The 17,664-nt window shown below is 38.9% G+C and overlaps 1 protein-coding gene across 1 annotated transcript in view; it reads left to right on the top strand.

The window, feature by feature from the left end:
* LOC124595974 (T-cell activation inhibitor, mitochondrial-like) overlaps window positions 1-17,664 on the top strand; it is a 338,719-nt gene that overhangs the window by 230,595 nt on the left and 90,460 nt on the right. Inside the window, exon 7 of the mRNA XM_047134917.1 lies at window positions 8,518-8,618. Within this exon, the coding sequence (XP_046990873.1) occupies window positions 8,518-8,618 (101 nt within the window). The remainder of the gene's footprint in view (window positions 1-8,517; window positions 8,619-17,664) is intronic.

Here is a 17,664-nt window from a genome sequence, read left to right as displayed (position 1 = left end):
ATATTGTATTCTCAGGATTAAGAATAATTGTTCTTTAGTTTTTTTCTAATTTCTTTAGGTTTTTTCTAATTAAGGTTTTTTCTAATTTTCTATGTATAAAGTGCTCCAACCACAAAAATATTGTCTTGTACTGTTCCACTGTTGTTTTACAGTTGAGAACCCATACCTGTTACTTCATTATTGCTTCGGCTAACACAGTGAGAAATTGTGTTGTCATATGCCCAGGTGAGCAGTAATAATATAAAATAAACAGCAAGCTAGGTGAGAAAAAATGTACAATCCATATAAGAAAAGCCATAGACTCCGAGCTAGCAGCGCAGTTCCACAATGAGACAGTTGTCAATGAGATAATTAGTGTGAAAACAAGCATTAGGGTGGGATCTGATGCGACTGTGCTGTTTAATTCTCCAGGTGGGTCATTACTGTAGTGTAACACTTGTACACAGCAACGGAGTGATTCAGTGAAAGTTTACTTTATTATTGTTTAATTAAACTATGATTTTGCTCATATATGTTTACCGGTACCTTGGTAATATAAATACAGCTGTTCTTTACTGTGTACAAAGTACGTCATGCGCCTGCTTGTGTTATGGAAATCGGCGTGCTTGCTTGAGGGTTGAAAACCCCCAGTACTATTTTGTAATGGAGTTTGTCATCATGTACCAGTTTCTGTTGTTCTTCGGCCTTCGAGAATGTTAAATGAAATATGCTCAGTGTTTGTTGTTTTGTTGACTTCCAAAGACAAGCATTACGTGATGAGCCCACTTAGAAAGGATGGAAAAAAACACTGGAAGGTTTAGGTTTAACAAACTTTCACAGACAAGATTAATAGAAAGTGAGCACATACTCAGACTGGGGAAGGCTGGGAAAGGAAATCAGTTTTGTACTTTGCAAACTTTGCAAAGAAACAATTACCAAAAACTGGCTTAAGTCATTTTCGGAAACCTTATTAGGTATAAATCTGGTTGGCCAGATTGGGATGTGAAACATTCCCCCCTCCCCCCTCCTGAATGGAAATCTAGTGTACTAAGCCTATTTTATACTATCAACTTCCTAATCTGTGTTGAATAGTTCTGCTGGTTATGCATTGCATGCCAGTGCATTAGTCAACCAAAAGCCAGTGACCAGTCAGTTGTATCATATTTAGTGTGCCAAAATCCAGAGCTTAGTGAATACTATGCATGTGCAGAAATGGGGTTGTTGGTGTCATCTGCTAATATCTAAAGTTAGGTGTCATCTGCCAATATCTAAAGTTAACTAATCCTCACTCCATTCATTAATTTTATAGTAATGGATTTTGTGCTTTTGTGTCTTCTGAATCTTATTATTTGTTATATGCTTTAGTTTTTGTGATGCATACCAGTGTCTACATAAGCAGTTCGTATTTATACTGTGAGTGTTTTCCAACAAGAGAAATGAATAATCTGGACCCAAAAAATTATTTAGGTTTTACAATACCTAGCCAAAGAAGATGCCTACACTTTACGTAAATAAGGATGTAAATAAGTAAATTAAAAACAAATCTAATGGCATTTGTTTCAGTAGTTAAAAGTTCAGCTATACTGAAGGGGCAACATAGTTTTGAATGTTATTTAGCATTTAGAAATAAAACAAAACATAAAATAAAAAGGTACTTTGTACTTTTTCCTAAACACTTTTTGATATATTTGTATGTATATATTTTCTTGGATGAATAGATATTGACATTTTGAAATATAGGGACAATGTTTACCCTATTCTTTCGGTTCTCAGTGCTGTGGAGAATGTGCCACATGATCTTTGTCAAAAACATCCACTATGTATTTGGCTTAGGTCATTAACAACAAACTACCATATTTAGATTAGATTAGAATAGAGGGAAACATTCCACGTGGGAAAAATATATCTAAAAACACAGATGATGTGACTTACTGAACGAAAGTGCTGGCAGGTCGATAGACACACAAACAAACACAAACATACACACGAAATTCAAGCTTTCGCAACAAACTGTTGCCTCATCAGGAAAGAGGGAAGGAGAGGGAAAGATGAAAGGATGAGGCAACAGTTTGTTGCGAAAGCTTGAATTTCGTGTGTATGTTTGTGTTTGTTTGTGTTTGTTTGTGTGTCTATCGACCTGCCAGCACTTTCGTTCGGTAAGTCACATCATCTGTGTTATTAGATTAGATTAGATTAGATTAGTTTTTCGTTCCATAGATCCGTGTTGAGGAGATCCTCATGGACGTGGAACATGTCACTTTTTTTTTTTTTTTTTTTTAAGCTGAAATAACAATACCAATAGTATGAATATATACAATACATCATTTGTTTCTATTAAAAAATTCGTCAATGGAGTAGAAGGAGTTGGCCACTAGTAAGTCTTTCAGGCTCCTTTTAAACTTATCTTTATTTGTAACTAAATTTTTTATGTTTGCTGGCAAATTATTGAAGATGAGTGTTCCTGAGTAGTGGACCCCTTTTTGAACTAAAGTAAGTGCTTTTAAGTCCTTGTGCAGATCATTTTTGTTCCTGGTATTGTATGTATGAACTGAGCTGTTTGTTGGAAAAAGAGATATATTATTTAGGACAAATTTCATTAAGGAGTAAATATACTGAGAGGCAGTAGTTAGTATACCCAGTTCTTTGAAGAGGTTTCTACAAGACGTCCGTGAATTTACTCCACAAATAATACGTATTACACGCTTTTGGACGCTGAAAACTTTTGTTTGACTTGAAGAGTTACCCCAAAATATTGTACCATATGACATTATGGAATGAAAGTAGGCAAAGTATGCAAGCTTTTTCATTTTTATGTCACCTATATCTGCTAACACTCGAATCGCAAATACAGATTTGTTAAGGCGTTTCTGCAGTTCCGTGGTGTGCTCCTCCCAACTGAATTTATTATCAAGTTGTAATCCCAGGAATTTAAGACTGTCAACCTCTTCTATCTGCTCTTCTTCGTACTTTATGCATATGCTGCGTGGAAACCTCTTAAAGGTTCTGAATTGCATGTAGTGAGTCTTTTCGAAGTTTAATGTCAGTGAGTTGGCTTTAAACCATTTATTAATATCCATGAAAATATCATTAGCAGATCTTTCTAGAACTACACTCGACATACTATTTATTGCAATACTTGTGTCATCTGCAAACAAAACGACCTCTGCTTCTGGCAGTGTAACTGATGAGAGATCATTAATGTAGACAAGAAAAAGCAATGGCCCTAAGATGGATCCTTGTGGGACACCACATGTAATTTCTTCCCATTCTGATGATGACTGATGACTTAATTCACTAGTCACTTGTATTGACACCCTTTGTTTCCTGTTAGCTAGGTATGACTTGAACCATTTTGCAGCACTGCCCATGACACCATAGAATTCTAATTTATTTAAAAGGATGTTGTGGTTCACACAATCAAATGCCTTTGACAAAACACAGAAAATACCTGCTGCTTGTAATTTGTTATTTAATGAATTAAGTAGATTTTCACTGTAGGTGTAAACAGCCTTCTCGATATCAGAACCCTTCGGAAATCCAAACTGTGTTCTTGATAATATGTTATTTGTGGTGAGATGGTTGAGAAGCTGCCTGTACATTAATTTTTCTAAAAATTTTGAGAATGCTGGCAAAAGTGAAATCAGTCTGTAGTTTTATGGTATCTCTTTATCCCCTTTCTTGAATAGAGGCTTAACATCTGCATATTTTAGCCAGTCAGGAAATGTCCCACTTATAATTGACTGGTTACACGAGTAACTTAGAATTGTACTAAACTCACAAGAACACGCCTTAATTAACTTTGTTGATATTTCATCGTAACCTCTACAGTGCTTTGTTTTCAAAGATTTTATTATGGAAGTTATTTCTTTTGGTGAAGTGAGTGACATATTCATGTAGCTGAAGCTATTTGTAAGGGCTAGTTTCAGATATTGAAGGGCATTATTTACTGATCCTGACAATCCCATTCTATCAGTAACGGATATAAAGTACTTGTTAAATAGATTTGCCACACTATGCCCATCGGTTACTAATGTGTCAGCTACCCTTAATGCTATTTGTTCCTGTTCCTTTCTGGTTCTACCAGTCTCCTCTTTCACTATATCCCATATTGTTTTTATTTTGTTCCCTGACATTGCTATCTTCTTCTCATAGTGCATTTGTTTAGATGTCTGAATTACTTTTTTTTAAAATATTTTACAGTATTCATTGTATTTAGCTAAATCATCAGTATTGGAGCTATTCTTGGTCGACAGATACATTTTCCTTTTTGTCTTACAGGAAATCTTTATTCCTTGTGTAATCCATGGTTTTATTGTAGACTTCTGTTTAATTTGAGTAACTTTTAGAGGAAAACAGTTTTCAAACATGGTACTGACATTGTTCATGAATGTATTATATTTTTCATTCATGTCATGGGCACTATAAACATCTTTCCAGTTCATATCTTTGAGCAGTTTTCTAAAACACTCAATTTTTGGTTGACTGACTACTCTCCTGTACTCAGACTTAGCCGTCTTGATAATCTGCTCAGAATTTACATCTAAAACAAGGAGCTGCATGTCATGATCTGATAGTCCATTTATTACAGGTTTTTTGATATGAATTTGTTCCTTTGATTTGTCTATAAAAATGTTATCAATGGCTGTCATTGAGGATTTAGTGATCCTAGTTGGAAAGTTTACAGTGTGAGTTAGATTGAAAGACAACATTACTAACTGCAGTAAATGTTTACTGGAAGATTGAATTAGAAAATCTGTATTAAAGTCACCAGCAATCAAAATTTCTTTGTTTCTTCCTGTTAAATAACCCAAAAGAGCTTCTAGATTATTTATGAATAGATTATAATTTCTTGCAGGTGCTCGGTAAATAGTTACTATTATATAGGATCTGTTATGGAACTCTACTTCTGTTGCACATGCTTCTAAATGCTGCTCTAAACAGAATTTGTTAATGTCAGTGTTCTTGAATTTATGGCAGTTATTAATAAATGTGACAACTCCTCCTCCATCCATATCTACTCTGCAGAAGTGGGAAGCAAGCTTAAATCCTGAAATGTCTAACATATCTATACCAGTGGTCACTTGATGTTCAGAGAGGCAGATTATGTCAATTTGGTTAGATGAATTCATTTCATCGATACAAATGAGTAGTTCATCTACTTTATTTTTGAGTCCCGGAATGTTCTGGTGTAATAAAGATAACTGATACTGCATACTAATGGGATTATAACTGCTTTGGTGAAGATGAACTGGCAGTTTCTGATTACGTTCTGTTAAACATTGTTTAAATGGAAGCTGTATGCTAAAATATGACTCCTGTGCATCTGTTTTCTCAAACTGAGTGTGTCTGCTAATCTCTCTTAAAACTCGTTTTCTATCCCCCTTTCCTAACCTAAAAAAGGCATCCCTCTGACACCTGTGACCACTGGTATTTTACCACTTGTGACAGTTTCCTCCTTAAGTTTTCTGCAATCAACCCAGACAGTTTTCCCTTCCCTTTCCTATTGAGGTGAAGGCCATGCCTAGTGTAGTCCCACCTATCAATAGCATCCACAGGAATCAAACCAATATGGGACCCTATATCCGTCCTAAGCAGCCACTCAACTCCAAGTTCACCCTCCCTACAGAAGTGTTCGAATGAGGCCAATCATGGCGTCTCAACACAGACACAAATCCCACACTCGTATGCTTCATTGCTGATGCTATCTTCACCAGGTCATTCTCTATGGAATATTCAGAGTCTCTGTCAGTGCTGTTTCCCGGACCACCTACTATAACACGGAATCCTCCTTCATGAAATCCTTGCATAAAGAACCTATATCCTCTGTTACCTGACCCAGATCTGCACTAGGCGTGAAAAAGTTTGTGACCTGGTACTCTGGACCTCGATTTTCCTGCAGTAGTTGGCCAACACCTCTACCATGGGAACTACCTAACAACAGAACTTTCTTTCTCTTTACAAATTTCCCTACCTTTTTCAAGTCCTTGAAAACTTGTTGTGCCCTTTCTACAGCTGCAGCTACATGAGGCTCATCCGATTCTGACTGAGGCAACAGGTCAAATCTATTTTTAAGATTTATCACAAAGCTGTCTGATGCTCTCCTTTGCTTGTTCCCCCTATTATCTGTTGCCACTTCCCACCTCTGTTCACCCTTCTCCCTCTTTAACCTGTCCAGATCCTCCCTTGCCTTGTCTAGGTCAGCTTGAAGAGCTGCAATTTTCCATTCCTGTTCCAGTATTTTCCTATCTCTACTGCAGATCCTACAATACCACTGGTGAGCCTCATTTATGTCCCCATTTCCCACGCCACTACATTTGCCCCAATGAAAGAAACTACAACACCCATCACACCATACCCCGGAACTAACGATCCTACGGCATGTCACACACTTCTCATTCATTGCAGAAACAGAAATCGTTTAAACTGATTTAAGTACTGACTAATACGTAAACAATGGACCCTAGAAACTATTCAGGCAGATATAAATAAATTGAAAGAATAATGAGTAAAAAAACTGGTGATTACATATAAGTTTAAGTCACTGTTTACTTACGATATGCGCGCGTGAAATTAAGCCTAAAATCTGTGCTATAGGCGCTAGAAGGAAAATAAACTTCTTACCCCGTTTAATCTTATTTAACGCTTCAATAACACTTCCACTAATGTAACAACACTTATAATATATTTATACCAACTGGAAACGTTTAACCATAAGTTTAATTCACTGCTTATTTACGATCGCGCGTGTGAAATTAGGCCTAGGATTCGTGCTACAGGCGCGAGAAGAAAAATACGCTTCTTACACCGTTTAATCTTATTTTATACTTCACTAACACTTCCACTAATTTAACAACACTTATATTATATTTATAACACCTGTAGACATTTAAAAATAGCTTAATAACAACCCTTTTTATAATTATTTAGTGCAGCAAATACTCAAAGAGTCCGCGTCAGCGCAGTGTTGCCAACCAAGTTCTAATGTTTTTTTTTTTTTTTTAAAAAAAAAGAACTATCCCTCATAAGCTCACTTTCAACAGCTCTCAGAAGACAGGCAGTTTTGGCATTGGCATAACACCATGTCACCTTGCTGAGTTCCCCCCTTGGTGGACAGACTTTAACTAAGTCCTGAAAGTGAGGAGAGGTTGGAGGGTAGGACTATGCAGGAGAAGGAGGGCAAATGTGAACACCAGGGATCTCTGTGTGCAATAAGTGCAGGTCACTACCAAGATGTGGAGTACCCAAAATAGATTAGATTGGATCCACCAGGATATGTAATACATCAGAAAAACAAGGATATGCAATAAATATTTATGGAGGGAAACAAATATGCTAGTGTACCATTCAAAGGCCTCGAGTGAAATGATCCTCATGGACATGGAAAAAGTACAAATATCTTAAACATATTTTCATTTAAAAGTTGATAAATAACTTGTCACAAAATATGTAAATGTTCAATACATTGAGATTCTTACACTACCTTAGCCAAACATCTTGAAATAGAAAAATCATTTTATAACACTTATTTACAATGATCACATGACTATACTGAATTTGTACGGAAGTCAGATTGGACTAATACATTATTTGATGTTATTAGTAACATATACACATCACTCTGTTCTATTAAGAAATTTGTCAGTGTAGTAGAAGGAGTTTGCCACCAATAAATCCTTAGGCTCCTGTTGAACTGAACTTGTTAAACTTTTTCTGGGTGCTGGCAAGTTGTTCAAAATGTATGTTCCTGATTAATGGACACCCTTTCTGTCAAATACAAAGAATTGGACCTCTCAAAATAAAACACATGCACAGCCCCCTTGTGTGTTTCTGCAAAGTGTTTTCTGTAAGGGAATTATACAAGCCACCAGCATGTTATTGGCCGCTTCAGAATTCTATCTTTGTAACTGCTACTTTTTGAAAAATAGGTGCATTGTGTATGTCTAAGACTGACTTGATGTATTTTATGCTTCTACTGCTCTGTCACTTTTTGGGTCTCGCAAAATACCGTAGAACACTAAATAGTGCACTGTAAATCCAAATCTCATGATCATCATCATCTATTTGGTTTCTTATTGCTCTCATGTAACCACTATTTACTTTTGACGGCATTGAAATACATGCTTGTGATAGGAAAACCATTTGTTGGGAATCACTTGTATTGGTAGGTTCCATTTTTAAATTCTTATGTAAGTTATTTATTCTATATTGGCAATCTTTTTGTGTGTTCATGCAAAATATTCCACCTTCTACATTTAAGCAACTGCATATTCAGCCAGAACATTGTGTGTGTGTGTGTGTGTGTGTGTGTGTGTGTGTGTGTGTGTGTGTGTGTACTATACCTTGAAAAAGGTTTTGTCTGAAATCTAGTAATGTTTTCATTATTTTATGCGTACATGTTGACGGCTCAGTACTTCTGCTATTCAGTGTGTTGTTAACTTCACTTGTAAATTATTTACAGTCTGCCAGAGTTTTCCATACCTTATTTTTCTCCTACATTTTTTGTTTTTAATTTTTGTTGTCTGTGTATTTTGTTTACAGCTACTAAAAAATTTGCACAAACAAGATGATGCTCTTCTACGAATCCCTGCATTTGAAAAGGCTGTATCAAGGGTTCTTAAGGATATCAAAGTTGTAAGAAGGTAAGAAAGAAGAAAATATCTTCACGGAAACAGGGTAGATAGTAGATTATAATTTCTTTAAACCAGGAGCACTATGTAAATCTGTGTGGAAAAGAAATGGTTCCTAATTTCACACCCTCTCTATTGATAGAGAAGTTATAAATTATTCTGATAAACAACATAAAAGAATGATCCACAGAAATGTATGTCTAAACCCTACAATTGTACAACAGCCAATGATCTCTCATTAGTCTGTGGCAAGTCTGCATTTTTTTGCTTCTTTGTGCAACAGTCATCTTGTTTGCAAGAAAGTATCCAAATCTGCCACCTAACTCCCATGATCTGCTATCCTGACAGTCATTCAGTTTGGATGATGAGTAATCACTTGGCCAGGATTTCATAAATTCAACACTTGTTGTACTCATCCTGAAATCTGTGTTTACCACCTTCCTGACAGATGTAATACTTGTAATTTGTTTTGGCTACTTTAACCCAGTTGGGACTTAGATTTTCTATCTTCAGGTTTAATTTCGTCCAACTAGTGATTGTTTTATCACTGAAAGATCACTGACTTTGTAGTTTCTAGCTGATTGGTATATAGTTTTTTTATGTCTTCTCTGTCTCCCATAGTGTAAAGTAGTACTTTTATAGAATTGTTCTGGTTTTGAATAAAAAGTTATGTTTACTAAATTCTATAAATAATCCTGGAGGCTCATTTTGTATTTTTTTTATTTGAACCATTGTTACTGAAACATATTTTACTTCAGCTTTGTATCTATCTGTCTGTCGTCTTGTGTCCTAATACCTTGAGTAATGTCCTCTGTTGTTAAAATGTGATCATACTATGAGACAGCAAAGGACTTGGATGAGCAGTTGAATGGAATGGACAGTGTCTTGGCAGTAGGGTATAAGATGAACATCAACAAAAGCAAAACGAGGATAATGGAATGTAGTCGAATTAAGTCGGGTGATGCTGAGGGAATTAGATTAGGAAATGAGACACTTAAAGTAGTAAAGGAGTTTTGCTATTTGGGGAGCAAAATAACTGTTGATGGTCGAAGTAGAGAGGATATAAAATGTAGACTGGCAAGGAAAGCATTTCTGAAGAAGAGAAATTTGTTAACATCAAGTATTGATTTACATGTCAGGAAGTCGTTTCTGAAAGTATTTGTATGGAGTGTAGCCATGTATGGAAGTGAAACATGGACAATAAATAGTTTAGACAAGAAGAGAATAGGAGCTCTCAAAATGTGGTGCTACAGAAGAATGCTGAAGATTAGATGGGTAGATCACATAACTAATGAGGAGGTATGGAATAGAATTGGGGAGAAGAGGAATTTGTGGCACAACTTGACTAGAAGAAGGGATCGGTTGGTAGGGCATGTTCTGAGGCATCAAGGGATCACCAATTTAGTACTGGAGGGCAGCGTGGAGGGTAAAAAATCGTAGGGGGAGACCAAGAGATGAATACACTAAGCAGATTCAGAAGGATGTAGGCTGCAGTAGGTACTGGGAGATGAAGAAGCTTGCACAGGATAGAGTAGCATGGAAAGCTGCATCAAACCAGTCTCAGGACTGAAGACCACAACAACAACAACTTAAAATGAGTTAAATGTTACGGATCCTGGCGATGATTACTAAATGTTTCTACTTTAACATGGGTGGGGCGGGGGGGGGGGGGGGGGGGGGGGACACGACCAATACTGTGGGCATATTGACTTATTAAACAGCAAACCTCAGTAAAATTCACTTCAACAAAAATAAGAGTAATTGATTAGTTTCCCTGGCTAATATATAAGAAATCATCCTCTAATTTGTACGGTGTGAAAATTTCTGCTATGTATGCAGGATTGGTCCCTGTGTGCAACCAGCATTGTAGCAGTCGCTTGTGTCAGTGCCATGCTGCTATTGTGGTATATTCTGCCTATGCAACATTAACAAGCGTAGAGCAAATCGATTCTGTCATGAACATGTTGCGGTAAGCATACATTCCCTGATAAAAGAAGAAAGAAATGTAGACTTGTAATTTAAAATAATAAAACCGAGTAAAAAATCTTACTGAACCAGGAAAAACTCAAAAGAAGTTAAAATGCCATGAACTGTACCATAATTAATTGAGAAAGTGTAATTCTGTATGGTAATACAGGCTGAAGCATGAATTAAAATTTTTATGCATCTTTAAACCCATTAGATACACAGGAAAGCAAAATTATCGCAACAAGTTATCATTGTGGCGCTCAAAATTAAAAATATCTTAAAATAAGTACTATAATGAAGAAAATAATCAATTTTTGGCAATATAATGTAAATGGATAGATAAAAAATCTACTCACCAAACGGCGGCAGGAAAATGCACATATAAAAGATGGTTTTATGGATACAAGCTTTTGCAGCCAGTAGCTCCTTCTTCTGACAGAGGGGTTGATGGGGAAGGAAGAGGGGTAAAGGAAAAGAACTGGAAAGGTATAGGAAAAGAGGTAGTGTTCAAACAAGTTGCTCAGAACCCCGGGTCAGGGGAGACTTACTGTAGGGGATGAGAAGTAAAGCTTTCCTTATCATCCTCCTAACATCTTGGTAACTATCATCCACGGAGGATTTTCACCTGTAGTGACCTCACCTCCACAGACGGTTGCCTTGGTTAGTGATTTCTGAAATCAGCAGCTAGGTGAGAGGCTGTTACTTCTGTACAGCATTGGGGAATGACTATGGTACAGTGGGCAGGAACCTCATCTGGGGTATGGCAATGGGCTTTGTGTCACAGGTCAACTATAACTGTGTGCAGGTGATTGGCGTGAACAGAACTGTAGTGATGGTTGAAGTCTGGTGGCATAGTAGTCGTTGAAAACTCGCCTTCCTTTTGTACAATAGTATACAGTGTCTTGACAGTACTCCACAATAGAAACATATCAGCATGTTGTCCTCCATCCTCAGAATGTCTGTTGTTCTATTGGTCATTATTCTTGACAGAGGAGTTGATTGTACTTGCATTGGTCAGATGCTGGGTTGTTGTTTGATGTCTGTGAGGTAAGTCCCAGTTGACAGAGTTCATTAGTCATGACACATTCGACTGGTGGTGGAGATTGGTACTAAGATAGAGAAACCTCTTCTTCAACGTGCTCTTTTGCCTATTGATGTATGGGGTTGGGGGTGGTGCGGGAGGCAACTTTAAAATTTCAAATGGGAACCCCCCATTTTTTATTGCAGAATCAGATTCTACATAAAAAACTGTGTACATTTTGTTTTGATTCTTGGCAGTTGGTGCTGTAATTCAAGAAAATCCATGTTCTCATTTTTGAGTGGAAAATGGTTTCAGATAAATAAAAACAGATAAATAAAAAATACTTATTTAATTCATAAATTTTGATTCGCTAAAACTAAAACTCTCCCTCTCTCCTCATGGGGTGGATTTTCTTGAATTACAGTGCCAACTACCAAGAATCAAAACAAATGTTTAAGACAAAATGTACACAGGTTTGTATGTAGAATCTGATTCTGCAATAAAAAATGGGGCATCCAATTTGAAATTTTAAGTTGCCTCCCGCCCCACCTACAGGGGGTGGTGGGCTAATTTTAGCACTAGCAGATGTCCCCCCTCAAAAATGATCAACTTTGGATTCTACACATTTTTTCATGTGAAGCTTATTTTTCGAGTTATTCTGGTTTGTCAGCTTAAAATTTACACCCTGTAAATGTTTTGAAGTACCTAGCATCTTCACCAGACTATGACACATTTTAAGCACAATCAAGACCAAATCTGAAAGCAGGGTCACCACTGAAGTATGAGACTTAGCACTAACATTACTGGCTCACAGATTGAGAATGCTGATATTTGTACTAACATTGGAAATTTCAGAATATGCACACATTACAAACATAAAATTTTCAAGAACCATCTAGAAAAGAGAAGTACTAAATAACATCTGTATGAGGATGCAGTCATTTTATCCTCATACTGGGTGGATATGCCAACACATATGCACCATGATTTGGGTTATTTTTGGTTTCATATGGCCCTGAGAACAATGGCTGCCAGTTTTTATTTTTATGTTGTAATTATAATGATTTCAGATTGGTTTCCAACAGAATTTTGGTCCCAGTTGTGTAGCTTTGCCTGTTCCTTATCGGTCAGCTGTATTGCTGTTTCTCACAGCTTTTCACCTCCCATCTCTTGATTTTCTTTGTTGCTTGTGGTCGACAATTAAACCACCCACTCTTCCATATGCTTCTTAACATTAACTTCGCTGGGATAGTGTTAGTTGTAGATTTCTTTGAACTGATTAATGTAATTAATCTGGTGTGTTTGCTTGTGGTAGCAATAAGTACATGGAAAATGATTTAATCCTCAAAAGAGGTGTTCAACTGGGTTACTTTCAGGATGATAGCAAGATGTGAGGATTTGTTTGATATTATTTTGCTTGTACGAGGGCGGTTCAGAAAGTAACCTCCGATTGGTCACAGTGTGGGTTGTGGGGGGAGTAGCGACGCCATCTGTGCGTTCACGCACTCAACAGGTCAGTCGGCATCAAGCCGTGGTCGAGTGAACGTCGTACCTGCGCTAGTTTAGTTTTTGTGGCAGTTTGAAATGTGTGCTGCAATAGAAAACCCCGCCAAATGTGAAGTGCGTGCTGTCATAAGGTTTTTTACAGCCAATGGATATTCTGCAGCAGCTATTCATTGTGAGCTTTGTGCCGTGTACGGACCAAGAGTTATGAGTGAAGGAGTTGTCCGTGAATGGGTACGTTTATTTAAAAGTGGACGAGAAAACGTTCATGATGAAGAGAGGAGTGGTAGACCATCATTGGTGACTGACGAACTCGTTCGGACAATTGATGCAAAAGTTCGTGAAAATCGACGTTTCTCAATGTCGGAGTTGTCTACTGGTTTTCCACAGATTTCTAAGACTCTTGTACGAGATAGTGACAGCAAGATTGGGTTACCGTAAGTTCTGTGCACAATGGGTGCCCAAAATTCTTACCGACCACCACAAAACTCAAAGAATGGCCTCTGCATTAGACTTTCTGTCACGTTATGAGGACGAAGGAGAACCATTGTTAAACAGAATCGTGACCGGTGACGAAACCTGGATTAAGTACGTGAACCCTGAGACAAAAGAACAATCAAAGATGTGGGCACATTCAAATTCGCCTACCAAACCAAGAAAAGCCTCGCAAGATTTTTCTGCCAGAAAACTGATGGCAACGGTGTTTTGGGATGCCAAAGGGGTGTTGTTGGTTGAATTCATGGAACGTGGTACGACCATTAATCAAGACGTGTACTGTGAAACAATAAAAATGTTACGACGGGCTATACAGAACAAATGCCGTGGTATGCTGACTTCCGGTATCGTTTTTTTGCACGATAACGCCCGTCCTCACTCTGCTCGCAGAACAACGGCCCTTCTTGAGTCCTTCAAGTGGGACGTTATCAACCATCCGCCTTACAGCCCAGACCTGGCGCCAAGTGATTATCACCTCTTCATGCATTTGAAGAAATGGCTCGGGTCACAGCGGTTTGATGACGACGAAGAGCTCAAAGATGCGGTCACAGGCTGGCTCCAGGCACAAGTGGGTGATTTTTATGCAGAAGGAATTTCAAAGCTTGTGAAGAGATACGATAAGTGCCTCAATCGCTATGGAGACTATGTAGAAAAATAGTGCAAAGATGTAGTTGTAAGATGTATATATTAAAATATTTTTTTAACTTGGTGTATTTTTTTAAATCAACCGGAGGTTACTTTCTGAACGGCCCTCGTATAAATCTTTGCCACTGGTAGCCTATGAAATTAGCAGCATTGTCAGACAGCAAGTTCTGCAGCTTACTGATGTGCTGAATCTAATCATTCGCCATCTTGTTAATAATCACTTGGGATGTAACCATTTTGATGGTTTTATAATTTAACATATTTACTGAATAAGTCATAAAATCCTATGATGTGTTTCACTTCTCCTCTAGCCTGACTTGATGGGCCCATTACATCAATACTGACAACTTGCAGAGGTTTCGTTATTATGATCAGATGCAAAAAAATTTCGAACCCTGATTTGAATTATGATCAGATGCAAAAAATATTTCAAACTGTGATTCTGATGAAGATGACATTTTCATAGCACGCTCTGTACCTTATATTGTAGATTTGGTATGTTGCAGTACTGTCAAATTTTTTTCTTAACACCAAATAATACCATAGTGGGGGGTTGGGTTGTTGGGAAGACCATACAGCGAGCTCATCGGTCTCATCGGGTTAGGAAAGGACGGGGAAGGGAGTCAGCCATACCTTTCAAAGGAACCATCCCGGCATTTGCCTGGAGTGATTTAGGGAAATCACGGAAAACCTAAATCAGGATGGCCGGATGTGGGATTGAACCGTCGTCCTCCCGAATGTGAGTCCAGTGTGCTAGCCACTGCGCCACCTAGCTCGGTAATTCCATAGTGCCCCAAGCAATATGTGTATGCAAAAATTAATTTTGCTTTGTAATTGGATGGAACAGATGTGGACCATTGTTTGGATTATGGAGTTCTCCTGTGATCCAACATGTGTTGGTACAATTTGTACAAAGTGGTAATGTTCTGATTATCTCCAGTGCAAAACTGTTGAATAACATGTTTCCAATGATTATGTGCCTTCTGCAATTCATACATATTGCTTCAGATTTCTAAATAATATTTATGATAATTTTTGTCCTTCATTAAAAAAAATATAGAACTCAGACATTTGTTCATCAGCAGCCTCTGTATTCCTCAATCCTTCCAGAAGTCAAGAAAGAGCATCACCCATAACATTATTCTATTTTTACATACACTATTTGAGAACTGTATTCTTGTAGGATTAATGTCCAATGTGCTAAACATGGTTGTAACAGCCTGCACGTCTGAAGAAAACTTTAAGACTGATAAGACTTTGATGTGTACCAGTCAGATAATAGTGGAATTTGCAGGAAGACCAGATAATGGTGAGTGATTCTAATTTGTTGTCATGTAAGCATGTTCACAATCTGTTGAGATTTGGCTAGCAAATGCCATTGCACAGAATGGCGGCCAGTTTGCCAGCTAGGAATGCAGGAGGGAGTGGCAGTAGGTGTATGGGTGGCACGATTGTAGTGGCCAGTGGGGAATGGCACACATTGAAAGTGACTTGGAGCATGAATTGGGAAGGGTTGGCCGAACGGAGGAATGGGAGACTGTTGGATGGAGAGTGCAGGGACAGTGGGCTACATGGAGTGAGGCCAGGATGATTACGGGAACAGAGGATGTGTTGTAAGCATAACTCTCATCTGTGTTGGTAAGAGAAGCTGGTAGTGAAGGGTAAGCTCCAGATGTGTTATGAAGTAGTCATTGAAATTGAGCATGTTGTGCTCAGCTGCATATTGTGCCACCAGTTGGTCAACTTTTTTCTCGACAACAGTTTGGCAGTGTCCATTCCTCCTGGTGGACAGCTGGGTGGTATTCATATCAACATAAAAGGCTGTGCAGTGCTTGCATCAGAATTGGTGTATGGCTGCTTTAACATGTGGCTCGGCCTCTGACAGGGTAGCAAAAGCCTGTGATAGTACCAGAGTATGAGGTGCTGGTTCAGTGGATTTGGCAGGTCTTGCACCTTGGTTTGCCACGGGAATATGATCCCTGGGGTTAGGAGTTGGAGTGGCAAAGGGATGAACTAGAATGTTGTGTTGGTAGGTTGGGTGACAAAACACCAATTCAGGAGGGGTGGGAAGAATATTGGGCAGGATGTCCCTCATTTTAGGACAGGATGAGAGATGGTAAAAGCCCTAATGAAAGAATGTGGCTCAGTTGGTTCCAGACTGGGGTGGTGTTGGATGTCAAAGGGGACACTCCTATGTAGCTGGTCCTTGGGAGTATGGGCAGGGGGGAGGGGGGGGGGGGCGGCATATGACCCAGGAAATCTGTTTGCGGACTAGGTTTGAGGGGTATTACTTGTCTGTGAAAGCCTTTGTAAGGCCTACAGCATGACAAGACTGTCACCAGGCACAGCGTCGAGAGGCTGTGGGGTAGGGAGGTGGGGAGGGATGGGGGAATGAGGAGTGGAAGAGGAGAGGAGCAGGGTAGAGGAAAGATGAGCGAGTGCATTGTCAGAGGATGGCATACAATGGGGATGAGCGGGCTTGAGCAGGTAGAAGGTGATAGGACAGAATGTGTGGAAACTGTTGGGCGGAGGGTACGTGGGAAGTAGGTTGCTGTTTTTCAAGGCCAGGGTAATTTAAGGAGTTCAGAAAAGCTGATTGTGGAAGGGAGAATACGTATGGCTTGGGCTGTGAAACAGCCATTGAAGTCAAGTTTGTTATGTTCAGCTGCATGTTGTGGATAAGGGTCTGTTGGTCCACTTTGCTCGTGGCCACAGTTTGGTGGTGGCCGTTCATCCTGATAGACACATGGTTGGTAGTCATACCAGTACAATACACTGTACATGGTAGCAGCGGTGTTGGTATATAACAAGGCTGCTTTCACAGTTTGCTCGGTCTGATGGGGTAGGATAAGCCTGTCACAGGGCTGGAATAGGAAGTGCTCGGTGAGTTAATTGGGCAGGTCTTTTACCTGGCTCTTCCACAGTGATATGATCCCTGTGACAAGTGGCTGGGATTGTATGTGGCATTGGGTTGGACTAGGAAATTGTGTAAGCTTGATGGTCAACGTAACAGTACTTTAGGAAGGGTCGGAAGGGTGTTGGATAGGATGTCCCCTCATTTCTGACCATGATAATAGGTAATCAAAGTGCTGAAAAAGGATATGGCTCAGTTGTGACAGAGGGGCACTCCTTTGTAGCTGGTTCTTGGGGGTCTTGGGGAAATGGCATGGGAGGTCCTATTTTTGGACCAAGTTTGGGGTTTAGTGCCTGTCTGTGAAGGCCTTGGTGAGGCCTTAAGCATACTGGGCAATGGAGTTTTTGTCACTGCAGATTTTTTTTCTGTGGAAGGGATGAAGGCTGTCAAAATTTGGCTGCCTTTGGTGGTTGTTGGGTTTAATGTAGGCAGAGATATGGATGGAGCCAGCAGAGATGAGGAAATCAATGTCCAGGATTGTGGCATGCCGGGTTGAGGAGAACCATGTGAAG

Source organism: Schistocerca americana, chromosome 2 (genome assembly GCF_021461395.2).
Source record: "Schistocerca americana isolate TAMUIC-IGC-003095 chromosome 2, iqSchAmer2.1, whole genome shotgun sequence".
Lineage (NCBI taxonomy): Eukaryota > Metazoa > Arthropoda > Insecta > Orthoptera > Acrididae > Schistocerca > Schistocerca americana.
This window is presented reverse-complemented; position numbering and strand designations above follow the sequence as displayed.